At 46.7% G+C, this 20,804-nt stretch overlaps 2 protein-coding genes across 2 annotated transcripts; one reads left to right on the top strand and one right to left on the bottom strand.

Annotated features, from left to right (window-relative positions):
* Positions 1-3,878: 3,878 nt before the first annotated feature.
* Positions 3,879-13,390, bottom strand: Brk1 (BRICK1 subunit of SCAR/WAVE actin nucleating complex). Its single transcript, XM_052719573.1, has 3 exons — positions 13,206-13,390; positions 4,715-4,797; positions 3,879-4,497 (listed from the first exon to the last, which is right to left on the bottom strand). The coding sequence occupies exons 1-3, from the start codon at positions 13,321-13,323 to the stop codon at positions 4,471-4,473; spliced, it is 228 nt and encodes a 75-aa protein (XP_052575533.1). The 5' UTR covers positions 13,324-13,390; the 3' UTR covers positions 3,879-4,470.
* A 6,093-nt stretch (positions 13,391-19,483) lies between these two features.
* Positions 19,484-20,741, top strand: Fancd2os (FANCD2 opposite strand). The gene has a single exon (XM_052721241.1). It carries the CDS (start codon positions 19,511-19,513, stop codon positions 20,075-20,077), a length of 567 nt encoding a protein of 188 aa, XP_052577201.1. The 5' UTR covers positions 19,484-19,510; the 3' UTR covers positions 20,078-20,741.
* The last annotated feature ends 63 nt before the right edge of the window (positions 20,742-20,804 follow it).

Genomic DNA, 20,804 nt, shown 5'->3' with positions numbered 1-20,804 from the left:
CAGGAAGAAGAAAGGCAGAGGAGAGATGCCAGCCAGCCAGCTGCCCAAGGAGCATGATGCCAGCAGACTGGTAAAGCCACAAAACACGTGGCAAAGCACAGATTAAAAGAAATGGGTTAATTTAAGATATAAGAGCTAGCTAGCGAGAAGCCTGAACTATTAGGCCATTCAATTGATAATTATTATTAAGCCTCTGAATTATTATTTTATCCGTGCCGGGCAGGACAGGAGAAATCCTCTGACTACACTATGCAGAAACCCTGTTTCCAAAAACAAAGTTTAAAAAGATAAATAAAACATTGAGTATTCACATATGATCTCATCAGGAGCTTTTTCTTGCCCTCCTAGACCATCGTTTTGCCTTCTTAACATCTTGTGGTACAGTCCCTGCGCACAGTAGGAACCACCGGCTATTAAACCAACTGCAGAACACCAGGTAACTAACACAGCTCTAGAAGTGTTCCTTCATCCAGGGGGAAATGTAGAATATTACTTTTGTTTGTGTTGCATTTAATTCTGTGAGGCTATGTTACTGTGCCTGTCTAAAACACCTGATCGTCTAATAAAGAACTGGCCAATAGCAAGGCAGGAGAAAGGATAGGCGGGGCTGGCAGGCAGAGTATATATAAAAGAAAAGAGATGGGAGAGATCTAGGAGCCAGAGGAGGAGGAGGACTCCAGGGGCCAGCCTCCCAGCTACACAGCAAACCACAGAGTAAGAGAGTAAGATTTATAGAAGTAAAAGAACAGGAAAAGCCCAGAGGAAAAGGTAGACAGGATAATTTAAGATAAGGAAAGCTGGGAAGAAACTAATCCAAGCTAAGGCCAGGCAATCACAATTAAGAATAAGCCTCAGTATGTAATTTATTTGGGAGCTGGGTGGTGGGCCCCTCAAAAGAGCAAAAACAACAAATAGTGAAATGCAGATAATGGACTTGAGAGTCTGTTAAAGGCACTCAACAATGATAACCTCATATTGAATACTAGAAAGAATATCCACGAGGACATCAGGTGGTTCCATTATAATAAGATGCTATTTTTAAAGGAAAACACTGTGGTGGTATTGTGTTCCCCAAAATATTGTGCACCCTAATAAATTTATCTGGGGTCAGAGAACAGACAGCCACTAGATACAGAGGCTAGAAAATGGTGGCACTCATACCTTTAATCCTAGCACTCCAGAGGTAGAAATCCCTCTGGATCTCTGTGAGTTCAAGGCCACGGTGGAAACGGCCAGGCATGGTGACACACACCTTTAATCCCAGAAAGCGAGCCTTTAATCCCAGGGAGTGGTGGTAGAAGGCAGAAAGATATATAAGGCATGAGGACGAGAAACTAGAGGCATTTGGCTGGTTAAGCATTCAGGCTTTTGAGCAGCAATTCAGCTGAGACCCATTCTGGATGAGGACTCAGAGGCCTCCAGTCTGAGGAGACAAGACCAGCTGAGGATCCGGAGAGGTGAGATAGCTGTGGCTTGTTTTGTCTCTCTGATCTGCCAGCATTGACCCCAATAACTGGCCTCGGGTTTGATTTTATTAATAAGACTCTCTAAGATTCATGCTACAAAACACTGCTTCAGGATGCCTTAGGCAAAATGCCTGAGATTAGATGGGACCCAGGTTTAAACATTTCATATACCTTATCAACAACCTTAAGTTATTTACAGTTATTTGTGCATGTGCATGTGTGCAGGTCAGAGTGGACCTTTGTTATCTTCCTCTCATTCTTTAACTTGTTCTTTGTGACGGTCTGTCATTGAACTGGAGCTGTGATTCAGCTCAACTGACAGGCAGGCAAGCCCCAGGGATCCTCCTGCCTGTGCCTCCTCTGCTCCTTGCCTGGGTTTTATGTGGATGCTGAGGATCCAACTCAGGTCTCCTTGTTTGCACAGCATGTATTTTACCAACAGAGCATCTTCCCAGCTCCTTTATACAGACTTTTAGGCTGCCTGTTTTGACTGCAACTTACCATGTCCCTTCCCTTTGAGCAATGGACTCCAAAGAACTCAAGTTTCTCCAAGAAGTCTCAGCTGGGAAAGGGAAAAGAATGGAGTCCTGGTGTGTCAGCCAGCAGGGGAACTTGCCTCCTGGGAGTAGCAGACCACCTTGCAAGAGACCAAAGCCCAAGAGAATAACCAGCAGGAACCTGTTGGAACTGTTACATATACCTTTTTTTTTTTGGTTTTTCGAGACAGGGTTTCTCTGTGTAGCTTTGGAGCCTGTCCTAGAACTCACTCTGTAGCCCAGGCTGGCCTCGAACTCACAGAGATCTGCCTGCCTCTGCCTCCCGAGTGCTGGGATTAAAGGCGTGCGCCACCACCGCCTGGCGTTTTTCCCCTTTGAGACAGTCTTTCTGTGTAGCCCAGGCTGTCCTGGAACTCTATTTAGAACAGGTAGCCTGGAACTCAGAGATCCACCAACATTTGCCTCCCCAGTGCTGGAATTAAAGGTGTGTACCACCACACCCAGCCAAGGTATACCTCTTGACTATTTAAACCTGAACCTCATTTCAGAATCCCAAAGATGGGACTAGGCAGGGTGTGCCACTGACCATTAGCTCCTCTTTCCAGTGTGGCGACATTTGAGTCAATCTTTTCCTACTTTTCACTATCACTTAACTAGCTTATTAGGACAGGGTAACCTAGCTTGTCAGGGCTGCCAGGGCCCAGGCTCTGACCGTAATAGCTCAGGTAACAACCATACAAGTCAGGTGTGAAAAGGCTCACCTGTACTGTCACCATACAGAAAGCTTTGGATTTTAAGAACTTTAATCAAGGATACTCAGCCAGTACTACTTAAAATGTTTCAGGTGTAAGCAGGTTTTCTGAAAACATATGAATACAACACAGCTTGAACACTTCTGGTCTGTTTTATCAGTATCCATAGCAACATGCCTTCCTCAAAGCATCCAGCTGGGTTAGTCCAGGGAAGGGGGCTCAGGCTTTTTAGGTTGCAAATTATACTCTGAAAATGATCCAGTTAATCCAGGATGAACTCTGGTGTGAGGGCAGCAAGCCAGGAAGCTCGAAAAAGAGGGCAGTACTGAATGTGCTCATCTGGGACAACTGGGGAATTTTGACCTGAGCTAGACTTTGAATGTCAAATAGGGCCTGAAGAGGGAAAAATCAGTGTTCACAGAGCATGATAAATTCTCCCCTACTCAAGGGAGGCCCTCTGGGGGGAAAAGCCCTAAAGCCTTCTGCATTTAGATAAAACGCAAAGGGACTAAAGCCTCACCTAAACAGTAGGTTGGCCTAAGGTTATAGGAAGCTTTGGAAATAAGCATAGGAAGTCTTCGATTCTTCTGTTTAAATGGCGGTACTTGCTTGAGAAAATGGTTTTTACACTTTGTACATGTGCACACTCAGGCACAGGAAAACCACAGCATGTATGGAGAGATCAGAGGATAGAGAGGCGGCAAGAGTAGGTTCTCTCCTTCCACCGTGTGGGTCCTAGAGACAGAACTCAGGGCTCAGGTGTAGAGGCAAGCAGCCTACCTGTTGAGCCACCTCACAAACCTCCGTATTTGCTTTCACAAGAAGTGTGTTTAGCTTGTAGCTTATAAAAACTAGTAGTCTACCCTGGGTGCAGTTAAACTGGGAAGATGCTTCAACAGATCATAAACATCAGGTCTGATTCAATACTGTATCTTTATTGGAGTCTAACACACCTATATAGTAAAAATCCTCAGTAGTATCTGCTGGATGACCGAATGATTCCGGGATGAATTAGTTCGTGTCCAGACATAAGCACTGACAGAGAGCTGCCTAGCTTTGAATCAAACAGCTATGTCTGCAGGGCTGTAGAGAACACTCCTACGCAGCACACGGCTGGGAAAAGGAAACCGCCTCTAGCTCCTGGGCCACCACAATCACAGCAGTCAGGTAAAGTCGAGTTTATTAGGGAAGCACGAGATACCCCAAGTGACAGAAAGAAAACTGAAATGTCCCTTTAAGCCAGCTGGGGGCCTGACTTGGACCTCCCAGAACAAGAAACTGGTGGGTTAGCAACAACATTTTCTGGCAACCACACTGCAGGGCACGAGTCTCAGCCAGGACTGCCCCCACCTCCTGTCACAGGCGGAGAGAAGACGGACTGTTGACACAATCAGTGCAGAGGCCATGGGAGCTGTAGGGAAAGTCTGAGAGAAAGAGACTGAGGTGGGGAGGACCTTAACAGAGTCCCGGCCTTTGCCTCAACACCTCAAATACATTGACAAGTAGTTCCAAACAATGTTACTGAAAAGGGGAAATGCCTAATGCTGTTTCCAAGAGGTGCCCTGGACTTCTTCCCCATGCCACATCACATCCCAAGGGCACACGGCAGAGCCCAAAGGCCACTTTGGAAAAAAGAAAAACAAGAAAAAGCCCAGTTGCTCTGTAAGGAGAGGGGGAGGCGCAGAAGGCTGCTGGGCCTTTCCCACATGGCCAGTGTTCTGTACAGCGACTTCCCAGCAGCAGCATGGCACAGCTCTAGGTGAGAGTCTCACCCTTTGTCACCTGTGAATGAAAAACTGACATTTAGATAAAACGCAAAGGGACTAAAACCGTTTTTTAAAAAGTCCTATTTTGGGTCCTATGCAGTGAGGAATGGTAGCAAAGGCAGCTCCGGAGTCCCAGACACCTATATCCAGGCAGAGCATTAACTTCTGTACGCCTGTTCCGTTTCTAAGTAGAAATGTGTATTCCCTCTGGGGTAGCCTGTGACCATACTCACCCTCGCTTCAATGTACTCTATTCTCCGTTCAAGGGCTGTCAATTTCTCATTTAGTGTTGCGAGTCTTGAACGACAAGACATATCTGGTAAAAGGAGACTGATGTTCAGGATTAATGTCACTCCAAACGCCCACACCCACACAAACCATCTGGACCGAAGAGGAAATTTATCGTTCCAAGTATACATGGGGACTGGGGATATGGCAAGAAGCATATTAGAATCAACTACTCAGAGTCTGTGGAACACCTGAGTTCCACAAATGGCAGAGAAGAGCCATCACCAAGGGAGACCTGTGTCTTGCCTCATAACCAAGGCTGGTCTTGAACTTGCAGGGATCCTCCTGTCTCAACCTAAATTTATGAAAAACTGTTAAAGCAGTAGCATAAGAACTAACATGCAAAGGATGATACAGAGGGCGTCCGTCTGTCAAGAAGCAAACTGAAGAGTTTCCAGAGAAGGGACTAAACACAAAGCTCTCTAACCTAAGGCAGGGTGTATCGCAATAAACCCACGGGAAGTTAAAGTAGGGCTATGCACTGAATCACCACACGCAAGAGCACCATCTGTCTCTTGAGCCCACAGGGATGAGTGGGAGCTGGGTGCCTCTGTTCCCTGGCATCACAGGCACCACACATCACTAGCCTGGAAAGACACTAAAACTCAAATCCTGAGTGGTTTTAGGCTGGGGTTGCAGATCAGTTGAGGAGGCTTGTCCTAGATTACTCCAAGTTCAATGTCCAGCGCTGCAGCAGCAAGGGAGAGAGGCCAAAGGATACAGCAGGAAATGAGGGACAGGAGGGAGGGAGGAGGTGAGGGGCAGAGCCCATGCCCTTCCTGGTGTCTATCCCTCTCTGCCTCACGCTCATGCATAAGGTCATAAGCTCTCAGCTACTGCTTTAGTGCCATTCCTGCCTGCCTACCAGTCTGTTACCATGCTCCCCATCATCATGGTCATACACTCAAGCTCTGGAACTGTGAGCCCCAAAATAAATTCTTTCATAAGTTGCCTTGGTCACGGGGTTTTGTCACAGCAATTGAAAAGATACAAATTGGCCTCAAGGAGTGGGTTATCATGTGACAGGCCTGACCATGCTGCTCTTTGGAGAAATGTGGAAGACTTTGGGATAGAAAAGTGGCTGAACATTATAAGCAGGTCTTAATGGGATCATAACACTCAATGCACTGAAGCATCCTAATAAGAGCCTGGATGACCACTAGACCATGGAGGTTTCAGAGGGTAATAACAGTGCCTGGGGTAGAGACCATTCTTGTGATATTTTTGTAAAGCATGTGGCTGCTTTTTATCCTTGTCCTAAAAATCTGCTTGAGGTTAAATTGAAAAGTTTTCGACTAATTTCTTTGGCAGAGGAGATTTCAAGACAGCCTAGTAGCAACTTGGTGGTGTGGTTATTAGTAATTGCTCTTCTGCAGGTCTACAATGAAAAAGAACAACCAGGGCAAAAAGAATTCAAAATATAGTTTGGGGAGAAAAAGATCACTAGGAAATTTAAAGTTGGAGCCAAGGCTTGTGCTGAAAGAGATAAGAAGCCTGATGAGAAATGGAATAAAAGGAACGGATACCCTCGGGGCAAGACCCTACCAAATTAATCCTGCAATTTATGGGAAAAGGGGTGTAAGGAATTTTCTGCTCCTAAAAGGCAACAACAGCCGGGCGGTGGTGGCGCACGCCTTTAATCCCAGCACTCGGGAGGCAGAGCCAGGCGGATCTCTGTGAGTTCGAGGCCAGCCTGGACTACCAAGTGAGTTCCAGGAAAGGCTCAAAGCTACACAGAGAAACCCTGTCTCAAAAAAACAAAAAAAACAACAACAACAAAAAAAAGGCAACAACAAATCAAATTTCATAATAATGTAGGGACCAGGCTCCATGCCCAACAGGCAGCAGAACTTGGTAGTATTGGTCATGTGGTTCTGGCTATATAGAATCATGAAGGATACATGAGAAAATGAGTTGTGAACTCTTCCTCCACAATTGAGGAGAGCTGCTGAGGCCAGATGTGTGGTAGGGAGTCCTTGTGGTAGCCCAGGGCTGCCATTGTGTGCAGCTGTGAAGGTGAAGCCTGGATTGCACTGGCAATCCTAGGATGTGCTAGAGCGGTGAGGTATCTGCTGGAGAAAGCTGCAGACAAGGAGTAGAAACAGCGAGAGAGAGCGAGAGCGAGCGAGCGAGAGAGAGAGAGAGAGAGAGAGAGAGAGAGAGAGAGAGGGTGGGGGGTGGGGGTGGTATGTTGCAGTCAGCAAAGCTGTAAGGGAAGAACCATACAAGACCCTTGATGTCAGACGCAGACACGGGATGTGGAGTCTGCCCTGCTGGGTTTCTGTCTTGCTTGGTCCAGCATTCCCTCACTATGCCACTATTCCTCCCAGTTGGGATGGCAATGCCTATTCTGTGCCACCATATGCTGGAAGTATGTAATTGGCTTTTTGATTTTTTTATGGGAGTTACAATTAGGAGATTGCCTTGAATCTCAGAAGGAACTTTGGACTTTTTTTTTTTTTGGTTTTTGAAACAGGGTTTCTCTGTGTAGCTTTGGAGCCTTTCCTGGAACTCACTCTGTAGCCCAGGCTGGCCTTGAACTCACAGAGATCCACCTGGCTCTGCCTCCCGAGTGCTGGGATTAAAGGCATGTGCTACCACCACCTATCAGAACTTTGGACTTTTAAACTATACTGAAACTGTTAAAAGACTATGGAGACATTTCTTTTTCTTTCTTCTTTTTTCTTTGAGACAGGGTCTCCCTGTGTAGGCATGGCTGTCCTGGAACTCTATACATAGACCAGGCTGGCCCCAAACACAGAGATCTGCCTGCCTCTGCCTCTTAAGTGTTGGGATTAAAGGCACATGCCACTACAGCTCAGACTATGGAGATTTTTAAAGTTAGACTAAATGCATTTCTGCATTATGATATGGTCACAAGCCTAATGGGGGTCAGGGAATGGAATGTGATGGTTTGAATGGGAATGGCCCCCAGTTGGTGGAACTGTTCGGGAAGGATTAGGAAGTGTCACTGGGGTGAACTTTGTTAGCGCTCGCTCTCTCTTCTCTCTCTCTCACTCCATCCCTCCCTCCCTCCCTCCCTCTCTCCCTCATGCTTGTGGCTCAACTGCTCCCACACCACACCTGCCTGCATTATGGTGGGCAGGTTCCCCACCATAATGGTCATGGACTAATCCTTCGGAACTCTGAGCCCCAAGTGAACTCCAAATTAAATGCTCTCTTTTATAAGTTGCTTTGGTCATGGCATTTTATCACAGCAACTGAAAAGTAACTAAGACAGTATCTCATCACCTGAGCTCTGGAAGCTTCAGTTACTACCACTGGAAGACACTGCTTCAACAATACCCAAATACCAGAAAGAGGTGTTTTTAAACTGAGAAAACTCAATCACCATCAAGCACATACTGGAAGCAAGACTCCATCTGTGAAAAGCAGCCTGGACTCTTTCCTCTTCCCTTTCCTCCACCTCAGCCAGAATACAACCTAGACTCCCCTAAAATACTTCTTCCTGCTGACTCCTCTATCCAAAACTATGAGATCCCTTCTCACCTGTCCTTAACACAGGAGAACAGAGACCAACATGGCGGCTACTTCCTACTACCTCCTCCAACCCACATTTCTATCTCCATAACCTTTATGTTTAGGTCTAAAATAGCTGTGAGTGCTCTGAACAGTCTCCCACGCAATGATTCAACAGCGAGTACCAACATTCCTTTTCATCTCTTCTTTGGCTGGCTCTGCAAAAGCATTTCAGCATTCACTTTGACAAATCCTTCTACGCTCTGGTCCGGCCTCAACTTTCATCATCATCATCTTGCCTATCTAACCATTCTTCTTCACTGAGACTTGGCTAAAAATTTGCCTCTGAGCGATCTTACCAGCAAAACACAACCTTCTTCTGAATGTATTCAAATTCTTAAGGATGAACTTCTCATTCTTAAGTTACTTGTGTACTTGGGTCTCTGGCTCCCCATTTTGGATGAATAGTTAAAAAAATAAATAAACTAGGGGCGAACAAGAGGCGAACAGGCTGAGGAGACGCCTCGGTGGGTCAAGCACCTACACGAGGCAGGAGTGCAGACACCCAGCAGCTCACATCAGTGCCGGGTGGGCACGGCAGCCTGCTGCAAGGCCAGCCTCAGGCTGACAGGATCCCCCTCAGAGCAAGCTAGCTAGCAAGAGTAGCCATCCTACCAGTGAGCTCTGGATTTGACTGAGACCCTGCCTCAATGAGTAAGGTGGAAGAGCCATGATGATTCCCTTGTACATGTAGCACCTACACACATGTGCTCACAGGCAAAAAAAAAAAAAAAAAAAAAAAAGGAAAAAAAGCATACACATACCCACAACCACGGATGCACATGAAAAATGGTGTGTGTGTAAAATAAGGAAGTCTATTTCTGTTCCTTCTGTATAAATACCATAAACAAGTGGCCCACAGAGAGAGGGATGGTTTGATAAAGCACAGGTGTCCAGGGGACTGACTACTGGTGTCATAGTTTGGTCTCATACATCAGCATTTGCTCACCACCCAATCTCTCGAATTCTTTGCATTTTCCCTTTTGGTTTCATGCATTCTTTCTCACATTCACGCATTCTCATTACTATTCATAATCCTTTTTCAAACTCAGTCTCACTCACACACCACACATTCACCTATATAAAGTATAGGTGTCATGGCCACCAGCTCACCTGCAGAGTTGGGCACCCATTACCATAATCTTTTTACAGAAATCTCACTGTCTCCAAGGGAAACTCTACTTAGTACTTTATTCCCCATTCTGCTTCCCCATCCCTGGAAACCACTACTGGGCCAACTGACTGGTGTGTTCTGGTCATTTTCCTCTCTCTCTTCCCTTTGGTAGTGAGGAGTCTTGGGCCCCCACAGAAAGCACTATCACTTAGCTCTGTCTCCAAACGTTTGTGCTATTTTTCTGCTGAGGCAGGGTGTTTCTTCACTGGCCTGACGCTCACTACCTGGAACTCAGAGCACTCCTCTTGCTTCTGCCTCCCAAGTGCTGGAGGTAGGAGTGTGCCACTGTGTTTGGCTCTCCACCCTTTTTAATTTTTTTTTTTTTCCTTTTGTCTTAGGTAGCCTGGGATGGCCTCCTCCTCACTATGCAGCTGAAGGTGGCCTTAAACTTCTGATCCTCTGGCTTCCACTTCCCGAGTACCAGGATTACAGGTGCACAACACAATGTCTGCTGGTCTCTTCTTTTTAAATCTTACTGTCTGCTATTGCTACCTCCTCTAGTTCCCAGGTCTAGCTTACACATGACCACCCTAGCAACCTCACTTTTCCTAGAAACACTGCCACTTTACAAACATTTATTTTACATTTTTGTGTATGTGTGCACATATGTAGAGATCAAAGGGCAACTTTTGGGAGTGATTCTCTCCTTCAACTATGAAGATCCTGGAGACTGAACTCAGGTCATCAGGCTTAACAGCAAGTAGCAAGTACCTTAACCCACAGAGTCATTTCACCAGCTCAACTACCACTTCTGTCGGGACTATCCAACAGGCCGACTTCCAGTTAGTATGGTGTTTGGAAGCTCAAAAGCAAATAAATAGTATCTCTGACACTTGTATTTCCCATGAGAAAAGACACACACAAAAAATGATGGGAGGAGAGATGCAGGGAGAGCTGTGCCGGTCCACCTGTCACCCCTAGACAGCTGTGCCAGTCTACCTGTCACCCCTAGACAGCTGTGCCGGTCTACCTGTCACCCCTAGACAGCTGTGCCGGTCCACCTGTCACCCCTAGACAGCTGTGCTGGTCCACCTGTCAATCTGGTAAATCAATACAGAATGATACTCTGGAACTGGCCTATGTGGATCAACAATGTTGAGGAAGACAAAATGTCCAATACGCTTGAAGTTAAAAATGAATTTAGTTCATAGGCTGGGGTATAGCCCAAGGGCAGAGAGCCACATCACATGTTTAAAGCCCTAGGTTCCACCCCAGCATTCACAAGGTCCGGAGTTCAACTCTTAGCACTGCGAAAACCAAAACCTCCCAAGGAACACTAGACTATGGGTGGCAGGGCAAATGATCAGAACTTCAAAAACATTTAAGTCTACTAAAAAGCAGTCTAATGTCTTCAGGTCTCCACAGAATCATACTTCCTTCATTTACATTCCTCTAATAAACTCTTCTGGGGTGGGGGGATACATGAACTCTCTTTTATTGACTACAGTCCTCTACTATAACCTCCTAACCTCCACAGCTACTTATGGGTGTGAAGCTATACCACTGACATATCCATTTATGCTAGTCTCTCATGAACTGGTATCTTTAACCTCTATTCCCTGTTAGGAAATCCATTTAAGAGTCTAATCCTCTATACTTTGTAAGTACAATTTAAAAAAAGTTTCTGGTCAGGTGTGGTGGTCTACACCTCTAATCCCAGCACTGAGGAGGAAGGCCCATGAGAGCTGTCACAAGTTAGAGGCCATCTGACCTATAGAGTTCCAGGAAGGCACAGAGTGATAAACACTATCTGGGGGTGGTGGTGGTGGTGTTAAGGCAGGACAATCAACAGTTCCAGCAATTTACCAAGACTCAAAACAAAATGGGTTAGGGGACATGGAATGGGGGAACAGATTAAGATCGCTCTATCTATCTCACTTTCACTGAGTGTGTGGGTGGGTGTGAGCATGTGCCATGGCACCACTATTGGGTCAGAGGACAACTTGTGGAAGCTGGTTTTCTCCTTTCATCTGTGGGTCCTGAGGATTGTACTCAGGTTGCCAGACTTGGTGACCTTTATCTACTAAGCCATCTCACTGGCCTGAGAGAACTCCTTTGAATGCAGAAAATGGTTCATATTTTTTGTGGCTGTTTTGATTTGGCTAGCCTCAAGCTCATGGCACTCCTGCCTCCGTTTCCCAAGTGCCAAAGACAGCAAGAAAGACTTCTTATCATGTTCCTCACTGCCATCAGGCCTGTGGAAGAAGAGGTTACACTGCTGATTTTTGCTTTGGTCCTCCTGTCTCTGCTTCCTGAGTATTGCTACTAGAGGCCTGGTGCATGCTAGGCCAACACGCTACCCACTGGGCATCCTCAGCCCCTTAATGAAGCTTTTCCACTTTTGCTTTTGTTCTCCTTAAAAAAAAACAAAACTCAGCCGGGCGGTGGTGGCGCACGCCTTTAATCCCAGCACTCGGGAGGCAGAGCCAGGCGGATCTCTGTGAGTTCGAGGCCAGCCTGGGTTACCAAGTGAGTTCCAGGAAAGGCGCAAAGCTACACAGAGAAACCCTGTCTCGAAAAACCAAAAAAAAAAAAAAAAAAAAAATTATAAAAAAGCCGGGCGGTGGTGGCGCACGCCTTTAATCCCAGCACTCGGGAGGCAGAGCCAGGCGGATCTCTGTGAGTTCGAGGCCAGCCTGGGCTACCAAGTGAGTTCCAGGACAGGCGCAAAGCTACACAGAGAAACCCTGTCTCGAAAAACCAAAAAAAAAAACAAAACAAAACTCTTCCCTTTTTAAGGATGGGGGGATGGGTCCCGGGCATGCTACCCAAGTGCCCTACCTCTCAGCTGCACCCCATAATCGAAGCTGTTGCTCTGCCTCCTTCCTTTATACTACTTAGGACTCATCAGTTCCCTAGCTAGAAAATAATCTATTCATAGCACTCTCTCCCATTTAGTCTAAACTGCTGAAAATTGCTAATTAGTAGAAGCAAAGTGCCCCAGTTGAAAAAGATCACTCGGTGCCATCTGCACATCTTGTGTAAGAAAGCCTCTGAAGGACGCCTCTCCGGGAACATGAGGAGTCTGTGACAGGTTTTCAGTCCAGAAGGCTAGAAACAAACGCAGAAAGAAATGAAGGCTGTCACCAGCCGGCCACACCTAGGAATGATTTTGGAAAAGTAGACTCTGCTGAAAGTATCTACCCTGTTAGATCTCAGGAACCAGACAGAAGCATCCAGAACACCTATCATGAAGCAGAGACAGGGCTACAAAAGGCATTTCCAAGGCCCGAGGGGGCCCGAGCCCTCCCTCTGACTTCATTACTACCTTCAGCACTAGCACCGAAGGGAGCCGGGGAGGAATGAACGGCACCGGGAGGAAATGGTCGAGCGGGAGCAATAGAAGGCATGGCACTAAGGGCTTTCGGACTCGATCCTGAAAGAGATGGAGAACTATCAGGAGTCTCTAACTGTAAACGTGACCGTGACACGGCTGCGCACTGCGTGCCAAGCGGAGACTGGCGTGGAAGCGCAGCGCAGATCAGGAAGGTGATGGATGGGCCTAGGAGGCTGGGCAGTGGGCGTGCTGACGCGCGCAAGCGGGGCCTGGCAATGGGCAGGGTAGACCCACGGAGACCGCCTAGTGAGGCTCAGGGTGAGGGGACTGGGGCCGGCGGAGCGCGGAAGAGGAAGGCAGCAGCCGGGACGGCGCGCCTCTCCTCGGCGCCGCCGGCCGCCTCCGACGCCTCCCTCCTCCCAGTCTCCCCTGCTCGCCCGCTGACCGAAAGAGTTGAGAAAGTCCGAGATTTTCTTGATGCTGCTGGTGATGATCTCAATGTACTCCCGATTCGCCCAGTCCTGGTGAATCTCCCGCTGCACCGGATCCTCTTGTCCAGCCATGGCTGCCACCTGAGGAAGAATGACTGCGCAGGCGCCGCGACCTCCACGGGCCGCCAGCGCGCCTGCGCCGACATCCAGGACCCCAGTGTTCCGGGCCCAAGAAAAGCCCAGCAGAGTGGCGCGCATGCGCAGAGATTCGCCCCGCCCTCTCGCTCGGTTCCCACACTGGGGAAAACAAGAATCCTCTGCTAGCAAGGCAGAGACCAAGACTTAGCCCCGGGCCGCATGCCCATGCCCATCACTAGCGGTTCGTGTCCTTAGGGGGCGACCACACGCCCCTGCCTCGGCCTTGGGTTGCCGAGCTCTCTTGACACCGTGTCAGCAGAGATGAGCACAGTCCACGAATCCCGTTTTGTTGGTTTTTCGAGATGGGGTTTCTCTGTGTAACAGGCCCAGTTGTCCTGGAACTCCCTTTGTAGACCAGGCTGGCCTCAAACCCTCTTGCCTGGGCCTCCAGAGTGCTGGGATTACAGCCGTGCCCCACCACGCCTGGCGAACCTTGTTTTTTAAAATTGCTTTTCATGCTTGGGTCACAACTGCTCATTCTCATTTTCTTTTTTAAAATTATTTTATTCGTATTTGTGTGTGTGCGTGTATGTGTGTGGGCGCCAACGTGGCACGGCACTCGGGTGGAAATCAGAGAACAACTTGCAGGAGTGAGTTCCTCACCTTCCACCTTGTGAGGTCAAACTCAGGTCATCAGGCTTGGTGGCAAGTGCCTTTATTCGCTGAGACCTTCATAATTAAATTGTCTTTCAACAACTCGGTATGATAGGCTACCTCACGTTTACCAAACGAGCAAAAAAAAAAATATATATATATATGTGTGTGTGTGTGTGTGTGTGTGTGTGTGTGTGTATTTTGCAGAAGCAAAATGGTAAGGCCATAGTTAGTCACGGTGTAAACTAAAGCAATTATATCAAGAGCTGCAAAACAAGCCGGGCGGTAGTGATGCATACCTTTAATCCTAGCACTTTGGAGGCCAAGGAAGAGGGATCTCTGAGTTCGAGGCCAGCCTGGTCTACAGAGTGAGTTCCAGGACAGCCAAGGCTACACAGAAAAACTCTGTCTCAGGGAGAAAAAAAGCTGCAAAACAATCTCAAAGAGGTCCTGAGTTCAATTCCCAGCAACCACATGGTGGCTCACAACCATCTATAAAGAGATCCAGTGTCCTCTTCTGGTGTGCAGGCATACATGCAGGCAAAATACTGTATACATAATAAATAAAAACAAACAAATTATTAAATCTTTTTTTAAAAAATCGTTGAACTGGTCATTATGGTGCACACTTATAATCTCAGCACCCGAGAGATTAAGACAGGAGGGCTGGCCTGAGTGTAAGGCCAGCTGAAAGACACAGCAAGACACAATGGGAAAAACACTTTAACCATAAGGATGGACTTTGAGGTAATGTTTGTGATAATAATTGAGGTAAGGCCAAACAATGGTTTAGCTAACCCATGGCGCAACTTTATTAAGCGATCTTTAGATGCTAATTAAATACATGGCAATATGAAAGGGCGTGCTACACTAGGAGAGAAAAATACAATATAAATCTTTATTTCTTTATTTTGGTTTTTTGAGGCACAGTTTCTCTGTGTAGTCCTGGCTGTCCTGGAACTCACTGTGTAGACCAGGCTGTCCTCGAATTCAATAGCTCCACCTGCCTCTGCCTCCCGAGTGCTGGGATAAAGGGCATGTGCCACCACCACCTGGCACCAAAATACAAGTTTTTAAAAATTTCAACTTATGCATGTCTTGGAGACAGCACCTTGAGGTGGGAATGCTAGCTCCTAGAATGCCAGTTCCTGGAGTGGGTTCTCCAGAGCCAGTTGTTACACAAGCCTGAACTTAGCAGCCCAGTTCTTTCTGCTTCTTATTCTCTATATGATTTATTTCTCCTCACATGTTATTGCCATTTGCCAGGGCCAGCGTTTTGTTTTGTGGTGTTTGTTTCCTTCCTAAGAAGGCTGGCTCAGACATTTCACTGCAATTGATTAATATAAGGAGACTCTGATTTTGCCGGATACCAGTTGGAGATAATAGCAAATAGTACCTCCCAGAACATGTCCCTTAGATCTGGGCAGACTACACAGTGGACTGTGTATAGATTGTCATAACAGTATGAATCCCTCTTCATCCAACAAGTCTAAGCATCTGATCTTGACTTTGGGGACTTTCATATTTTAAAAAAATTCTGTGAAGTAATGACAGCTTTATTTGCCTTTTAAATAGTAGGTGTCTCTTTTATGTTTATGTGCATTGGTGTTTTGCCTGCATGTATGTCTGTGTGAGGGTGTCAGAAGCCCTGGAACTGGAGTTACAGACAGTTGTGAGCTGCCATGTGGGTGCTGGGAATTGAACCTAGGTCCTCTGGAAGAGAAGTCAGTGCTCTTAACCACAGAGCCATCTCTCCAGCCCCTAGCAGGTGTCTCTTAATCAGGAGGAAGATAAAATAGACTAAAAACAGTTGTAATTCAAAAGCACTTCCCTCTTTCCCAAGGGTCATTATTTTCAGCTCTCTGGTTTCTGATTCCCATCCAAATTCTTTTTTGTCCCAGCCCCCCTTCTGTAGTGGGGAGTGCACGTATAGACACTGGGCACTGGACAAATGCCTCAAGATTCTGGAGGTCTTTCAAACCCAGATCTCTGCCTGACCCCAATCCTTGGGTCCCTTAGTCTCAGCAAGCATTACCTTAAGATCCATCTTTATGGTGAAAGTGTTTTTCCCATTGTGTCTTGCTGTGCATTCCAGCTAGTCTTACACTCAAGCCAGGCCTTCTGTCTTAGTCTCATGAGTGCTGAGATTACAAGTGTGTACCAAAATGCCCAGCTTGTCCAACCATTTTTTTGTTTTAAATTAAACAATGAGTTCTACAGTAGAGGAAACTCAGGGCTAATTCTGTGTTTAAGAAAAGAGCATACAAGTTGTTAATTCATCTGTTCAATCCTTCCTCCAGGCACTTGTATACTTACAAGACTGAAATCATTGGGTGGGGAGTGGGGACTCCTGCTTCCCACTGTCATTCAAGCTAAGGGAGGTGCTCCTCACAGCACTGACCTTTGGAATGGTGAAACACCTGTTTCTCAGCTTTGGACATGAGGCAGAAGTCGGCTAGGGTTTAACAGAGAACATAAAGAAGTATAGGGCTGGAGAGATGGCTTAGCAGTTGAGAGTATGTTCTTGCAAAGGAGGACCTAGTTTCAGATAGCCTTCTTCTAGCACCAAGGTCTCCTGCACAGACATGTTGCACATAAGCCCATACAGACAAACATAAACTTAAAAATAATATTTTGAAGTTCAAGAGGACAAGTTTTTCAGTCAGAAAGTTAAGGAAAAATGTCTTTTTTCTCAACAGGTAAACATTCATAATTCTGTTTGCACTGGAGCCCTTCCAGTACATTAATAAAAAACCTTTCCAGACACTGGCGCAGTGTGAGCCAGGGAACAACGAATAAAGGTTGACTTTTAACACTAACTTCCGGTCTTGGAAGTTCCGTACTTGACCACAGCCTTTGACATGGAGAATTTGTCCTCTGTGCCCTTGTGAAATGCACACAAGTGTGATAGGGTGGGAAGGAACCGAAGGGGTGGGTCTGGAGCTGTCCAGCATCCTAGAAGAGCACCTCCAGCCCCTGCCCCGCCCCCGCGGTCCTGAGTCACAAAGGCGGTTGCCAGGTGCCGGGTGGGAAAAAGATGCGGCCACTACTCTGGAGCGTGCAATCCGTGTGGAGTTCAGTAGGTGAGCTCCCGGCCCGGATGGTGATGGTGGGTCCGGGCCCGGGCTCCCACCGCTGTCCTGGCCTCAGGCAGGGCCGTGTGGCTCCCGCTTCGGGGGAGGGACTTGCAGGGAGACAAACCTGTTCTCCAAGCACTCCAGCTGCTCGGGATCTTTTCACAGTCCCCAAGGACTTCAGGGGCACTTTGGCGCTGCCTTCCCCTTTCCCAGGTGGGGAAATTGAGGATCTGGGTTCCTCAGAAGGAAGGCGCCTATAAAAAGGAAGTCTTTTGGACAGGAGAATCAGGTGTTTCCCATGTGGGGCTAGTACAGCAACTTGTTCAGACACCCTGCATCCACCTTGCCATGGTGGTATACCAGAAGGCCTCCTCTTGGATGTTTTTTGTCTTTTTTTTTTTTTTTTTTTTTCCAGACAGGATCTTACCTTATGTAGCCTAGTCCATTAATGAACTCATAGCAATCCTCCTGCTTCAGCCTCTCAAGTGTTGAGATGACCAGCACTGGCAATGTGCTCTTAAATTCAAGATACCCAGCACTGGAAGCCTTTCAGCTTGGAACAGATAGCTGCCCTTTGGTGTCAGTTTCTCATCCTAAGGCAGCCCAGATATTTGAAACGTAACAACTTGCAAGGGCACTGCATAGGGGAGAAACGCTATCAACTGGGGGAAATCCGCAAATTCCCTTTGTCCTAATCACTCCAAAGGGCACTTTTGGAATGTTTCCAGCTGTTTTTTGTTTTTGATTTTGTTGTTGTTGTTTTGTTTTTTTTTGAGACAGGGTTTCTCTATGTAACAGCCCTGGCTGTCCTGGAACTCTCTCTGTAGACCAGACCGGTCTGGAACTCACAGGGATCCTCCTGCCTCTGCCTCCTGAGTGCTGGGATTAAAGGCATGTGCCACCACCGCCCGCCTTGATTTTTTAATTTTATTTATTTAATTTTTTGGTTTTTTGAGACAGGGCTTCTCACCTGCAGGACCCAGTGATTCAATGGGACCTGTAATGACCTTTCACAGAAGAGGAAGGTGCTGAAAAAATGATAGTTCCTCCTGAATTCAGGAGGCACTGTCAATTTGGAAGCAGAATGACAGAAAATCAAAATTTTACTTGGAATAAATTTTGAGTTAATATCCTCCCAGCACTTCCTCTTGTGGTATTCAAGGTATTATCCAGTACCTTACACATGAAAATATATATACCCATATGTATGGGGGAGGGGAATGAACAAATTTTAAAGGCTGGCCCTTGAAAACTCTCCTTCACAGGATGTACCTCTTCCAAGGTGCTGTATGAGATCAAACCCAGCGTTCTGTAATGATCTCTTGATCAGAATGCTTTTAGGGCCAAGAGGAGACTGTCCCAGCAATATTTTTGTTTTGGGGTTGGGTTTTTCTGCCATTGTCGTCTTTTTATTTTTATTTTTTCAATTTTTTTGAAGACAGGGTCTGCTTATGTAGCCCCAGCTGTCTTGGAATCACTATATAGACCAGGCTGTCCTTGAGTTCACAGATCACCTGCCTCTGCCTTCTGAAGTGATGGGATTTTTTTTTCAAAGATTTATATGTTTACATCTGTACGTTCAGGTACTGGTAGAAAACAGAAGATCCCCCTGTTAGATCCCCTGGAGCTGTAGTTACAGGGAGCTGTAAGATGCCTGACATGGGAGCTGAGAACCACACTCAGGTCCCCTGAGCAAGTAGCAAGTACTCTGAACTGTTGAACCATCTCTCCAGTACTTTCCCCCCCACTCACTACGTATGTAGCTCTGGCTAGCCTGGAACTCACTATGTAAACAGTCTGGCCACCTACTTGTGATGACCCCCCCCCCCACCTCTACCTTCCAAGCATTAAGATTATAGTAAGGCATAAGCCACCAAGCCAGGTACTGTTTTTCTCGGATGACTCCATAAGGAAGAGTGAAAACGGGAGATTCCTAAAAGCCACACTGTAAGTAGTCTGCAAACTGTGAGGTGCAACAGAACCTTTGAAGGGTTTACATACATGTAAACACATTTCTAATTCAGTAGGTCTGAGACGGGGCCCCAAGAGCTTGCATTTCTACCAAATCCATAATGAAGTTAAAACTGCTAGTTTAAGGGTTATACCAAGGACAAATGCGTGTAAGACATGGGCTGAGTTTCCTCTCATCAAATAATGTCTCATCATGAAGTCCAGCTGCTTGTGCCCACCAGAGGCACTGACTGAGATACTGCATTTCAGACAAATCCATGTCATCTGTAGCATGGATGAACTTTCTTACAGGGGAAGTTTCAGTGTGTGCAGCAGTGGCCACAGTCAGTATCTTTTGCCCTTTACAGATCTATTGACCCCTCCTGCCACGTACTGGCATCTGTTCAGTGGGGACCACTAAGTTTTAAGTCAGTAATGAGACAATGTGAATTTGAACAGCCACGCCTCTCCCCTCCCACAAAGCACAGCAGGGAAATTCCATGTCTGATTCCTTTCCTTTAGGACTGTCAATGGCAGGATACCAGCTCTGGTCACCATGGACCCCACTGGATGAGAGCTTCCAATGGCTGCGGCATACAACACCTACCCCTTGCTCCAAACACCCTTTTAGGGCCTCTCCTTGCTTCCCACACACCCCTTCTGACCTTGAGGTGCAGTTGTGCTTTCAAGAAGTCACTCTCGTCCTAGACAGCCCACTTGTGGCACCTGGAGAGAGCCCCAGGTTACCCCGTCACACCTCAGAGCTCCGAGCAGTGACTAACAAGAAAGGACTTGTGAGGAAGCCCCAGCCAGTCCGTCTCAAGGGAGTAGATTCTGTTTTCGGTAGAGTCATCACAGCCCAGCCACCCAAGTGGACTGGAACCTTCAGAGTTTCAGACAAGTCAGCCTTCTGCAAAATTATCAGCAGGGAACACCAGTGGCCCACTGGACTCAAGGAGCCTCAGATCCAGATGACAGTGACTATGTGCAAACAGATGCTCCGCTCCATCCTCCTGCTCTACTCGACGTACAAGAAGTGCACCTTTGCCCTGCAGCACTCCAAGTAGAGGGTCTCCATCTGACCCCTGTGCTCCACCCCATGCTCTCTGGTATGGACCAAAGCTTACACCGTAACATCATGCCAGCTGTATCGTCTCTCAGTCAAGCTGGGACAAGTATTCCTCCTCCCTTTCTCTTCAGAAACAGGACCAACCAATGATACTGAGCAAGGAAGAACATTTCCACTGTACAGCTGAATGGCCATTCAGTCAGCCTAATACTGACACATAGATGTGATAATGATTAAGCTACCATACAAACAAGCCAGCCTAGTGTGAACACACTCAAATGCCAAAGACAGCCGTGAACTGGCAAAGAAAAGGGATGCCAAGAAAAGACAAGTGTGGATGTCTGGGTACCAGAGGAAGAAGGGGTCAAAAATCTGTGTGTGGTTTAAGGACTAACTTAAAAACAGCTTTCCCTCCTCAAACAAATGTCAACAACAAGACATAACTTTAATACCAGTATGGGTAAAAAGAATAACAAATACTAAATAATCGTAATAGCACGGCAAGGAAGAGCTTGACAGCAGCCTTGAGACTGGGTTTTCTGGCAGAAGACAAGAGAATCCCCTGTTTTAGCTCCCGATGTTCTGTTTCTAATAAACTCTAATTATTTTGTATGATTCTTACAACTAGATTCTAGGCATAATTCAGAATAATGTGGAAATAAATACTATATATATATATACACAATGCCAGCAGATGTTTGATGATGTCTTTTCTTCCTTTGTTT

This window comes from Peromyscus californicus, unplaced genomic scaffold (assembly GCF_007827085.1).
Source record: "Peromyscus californicus insignis strain IS unplaced genomic scaffold, ASM782708v3 Scaffold_6__1_contigs__length_162567912, whole genome shotgun sequence".
NCBI classification, from domain to species: domain Eukaryota; kingdom Metazoa; phylum Chordata; class Mammalia; order Rodentia; family Cricetidae; genus Peromyscus; species Peromyscus californicus.
This window is presented reverse-complemented; position numbering and strand designations above follow the sequence as displayed.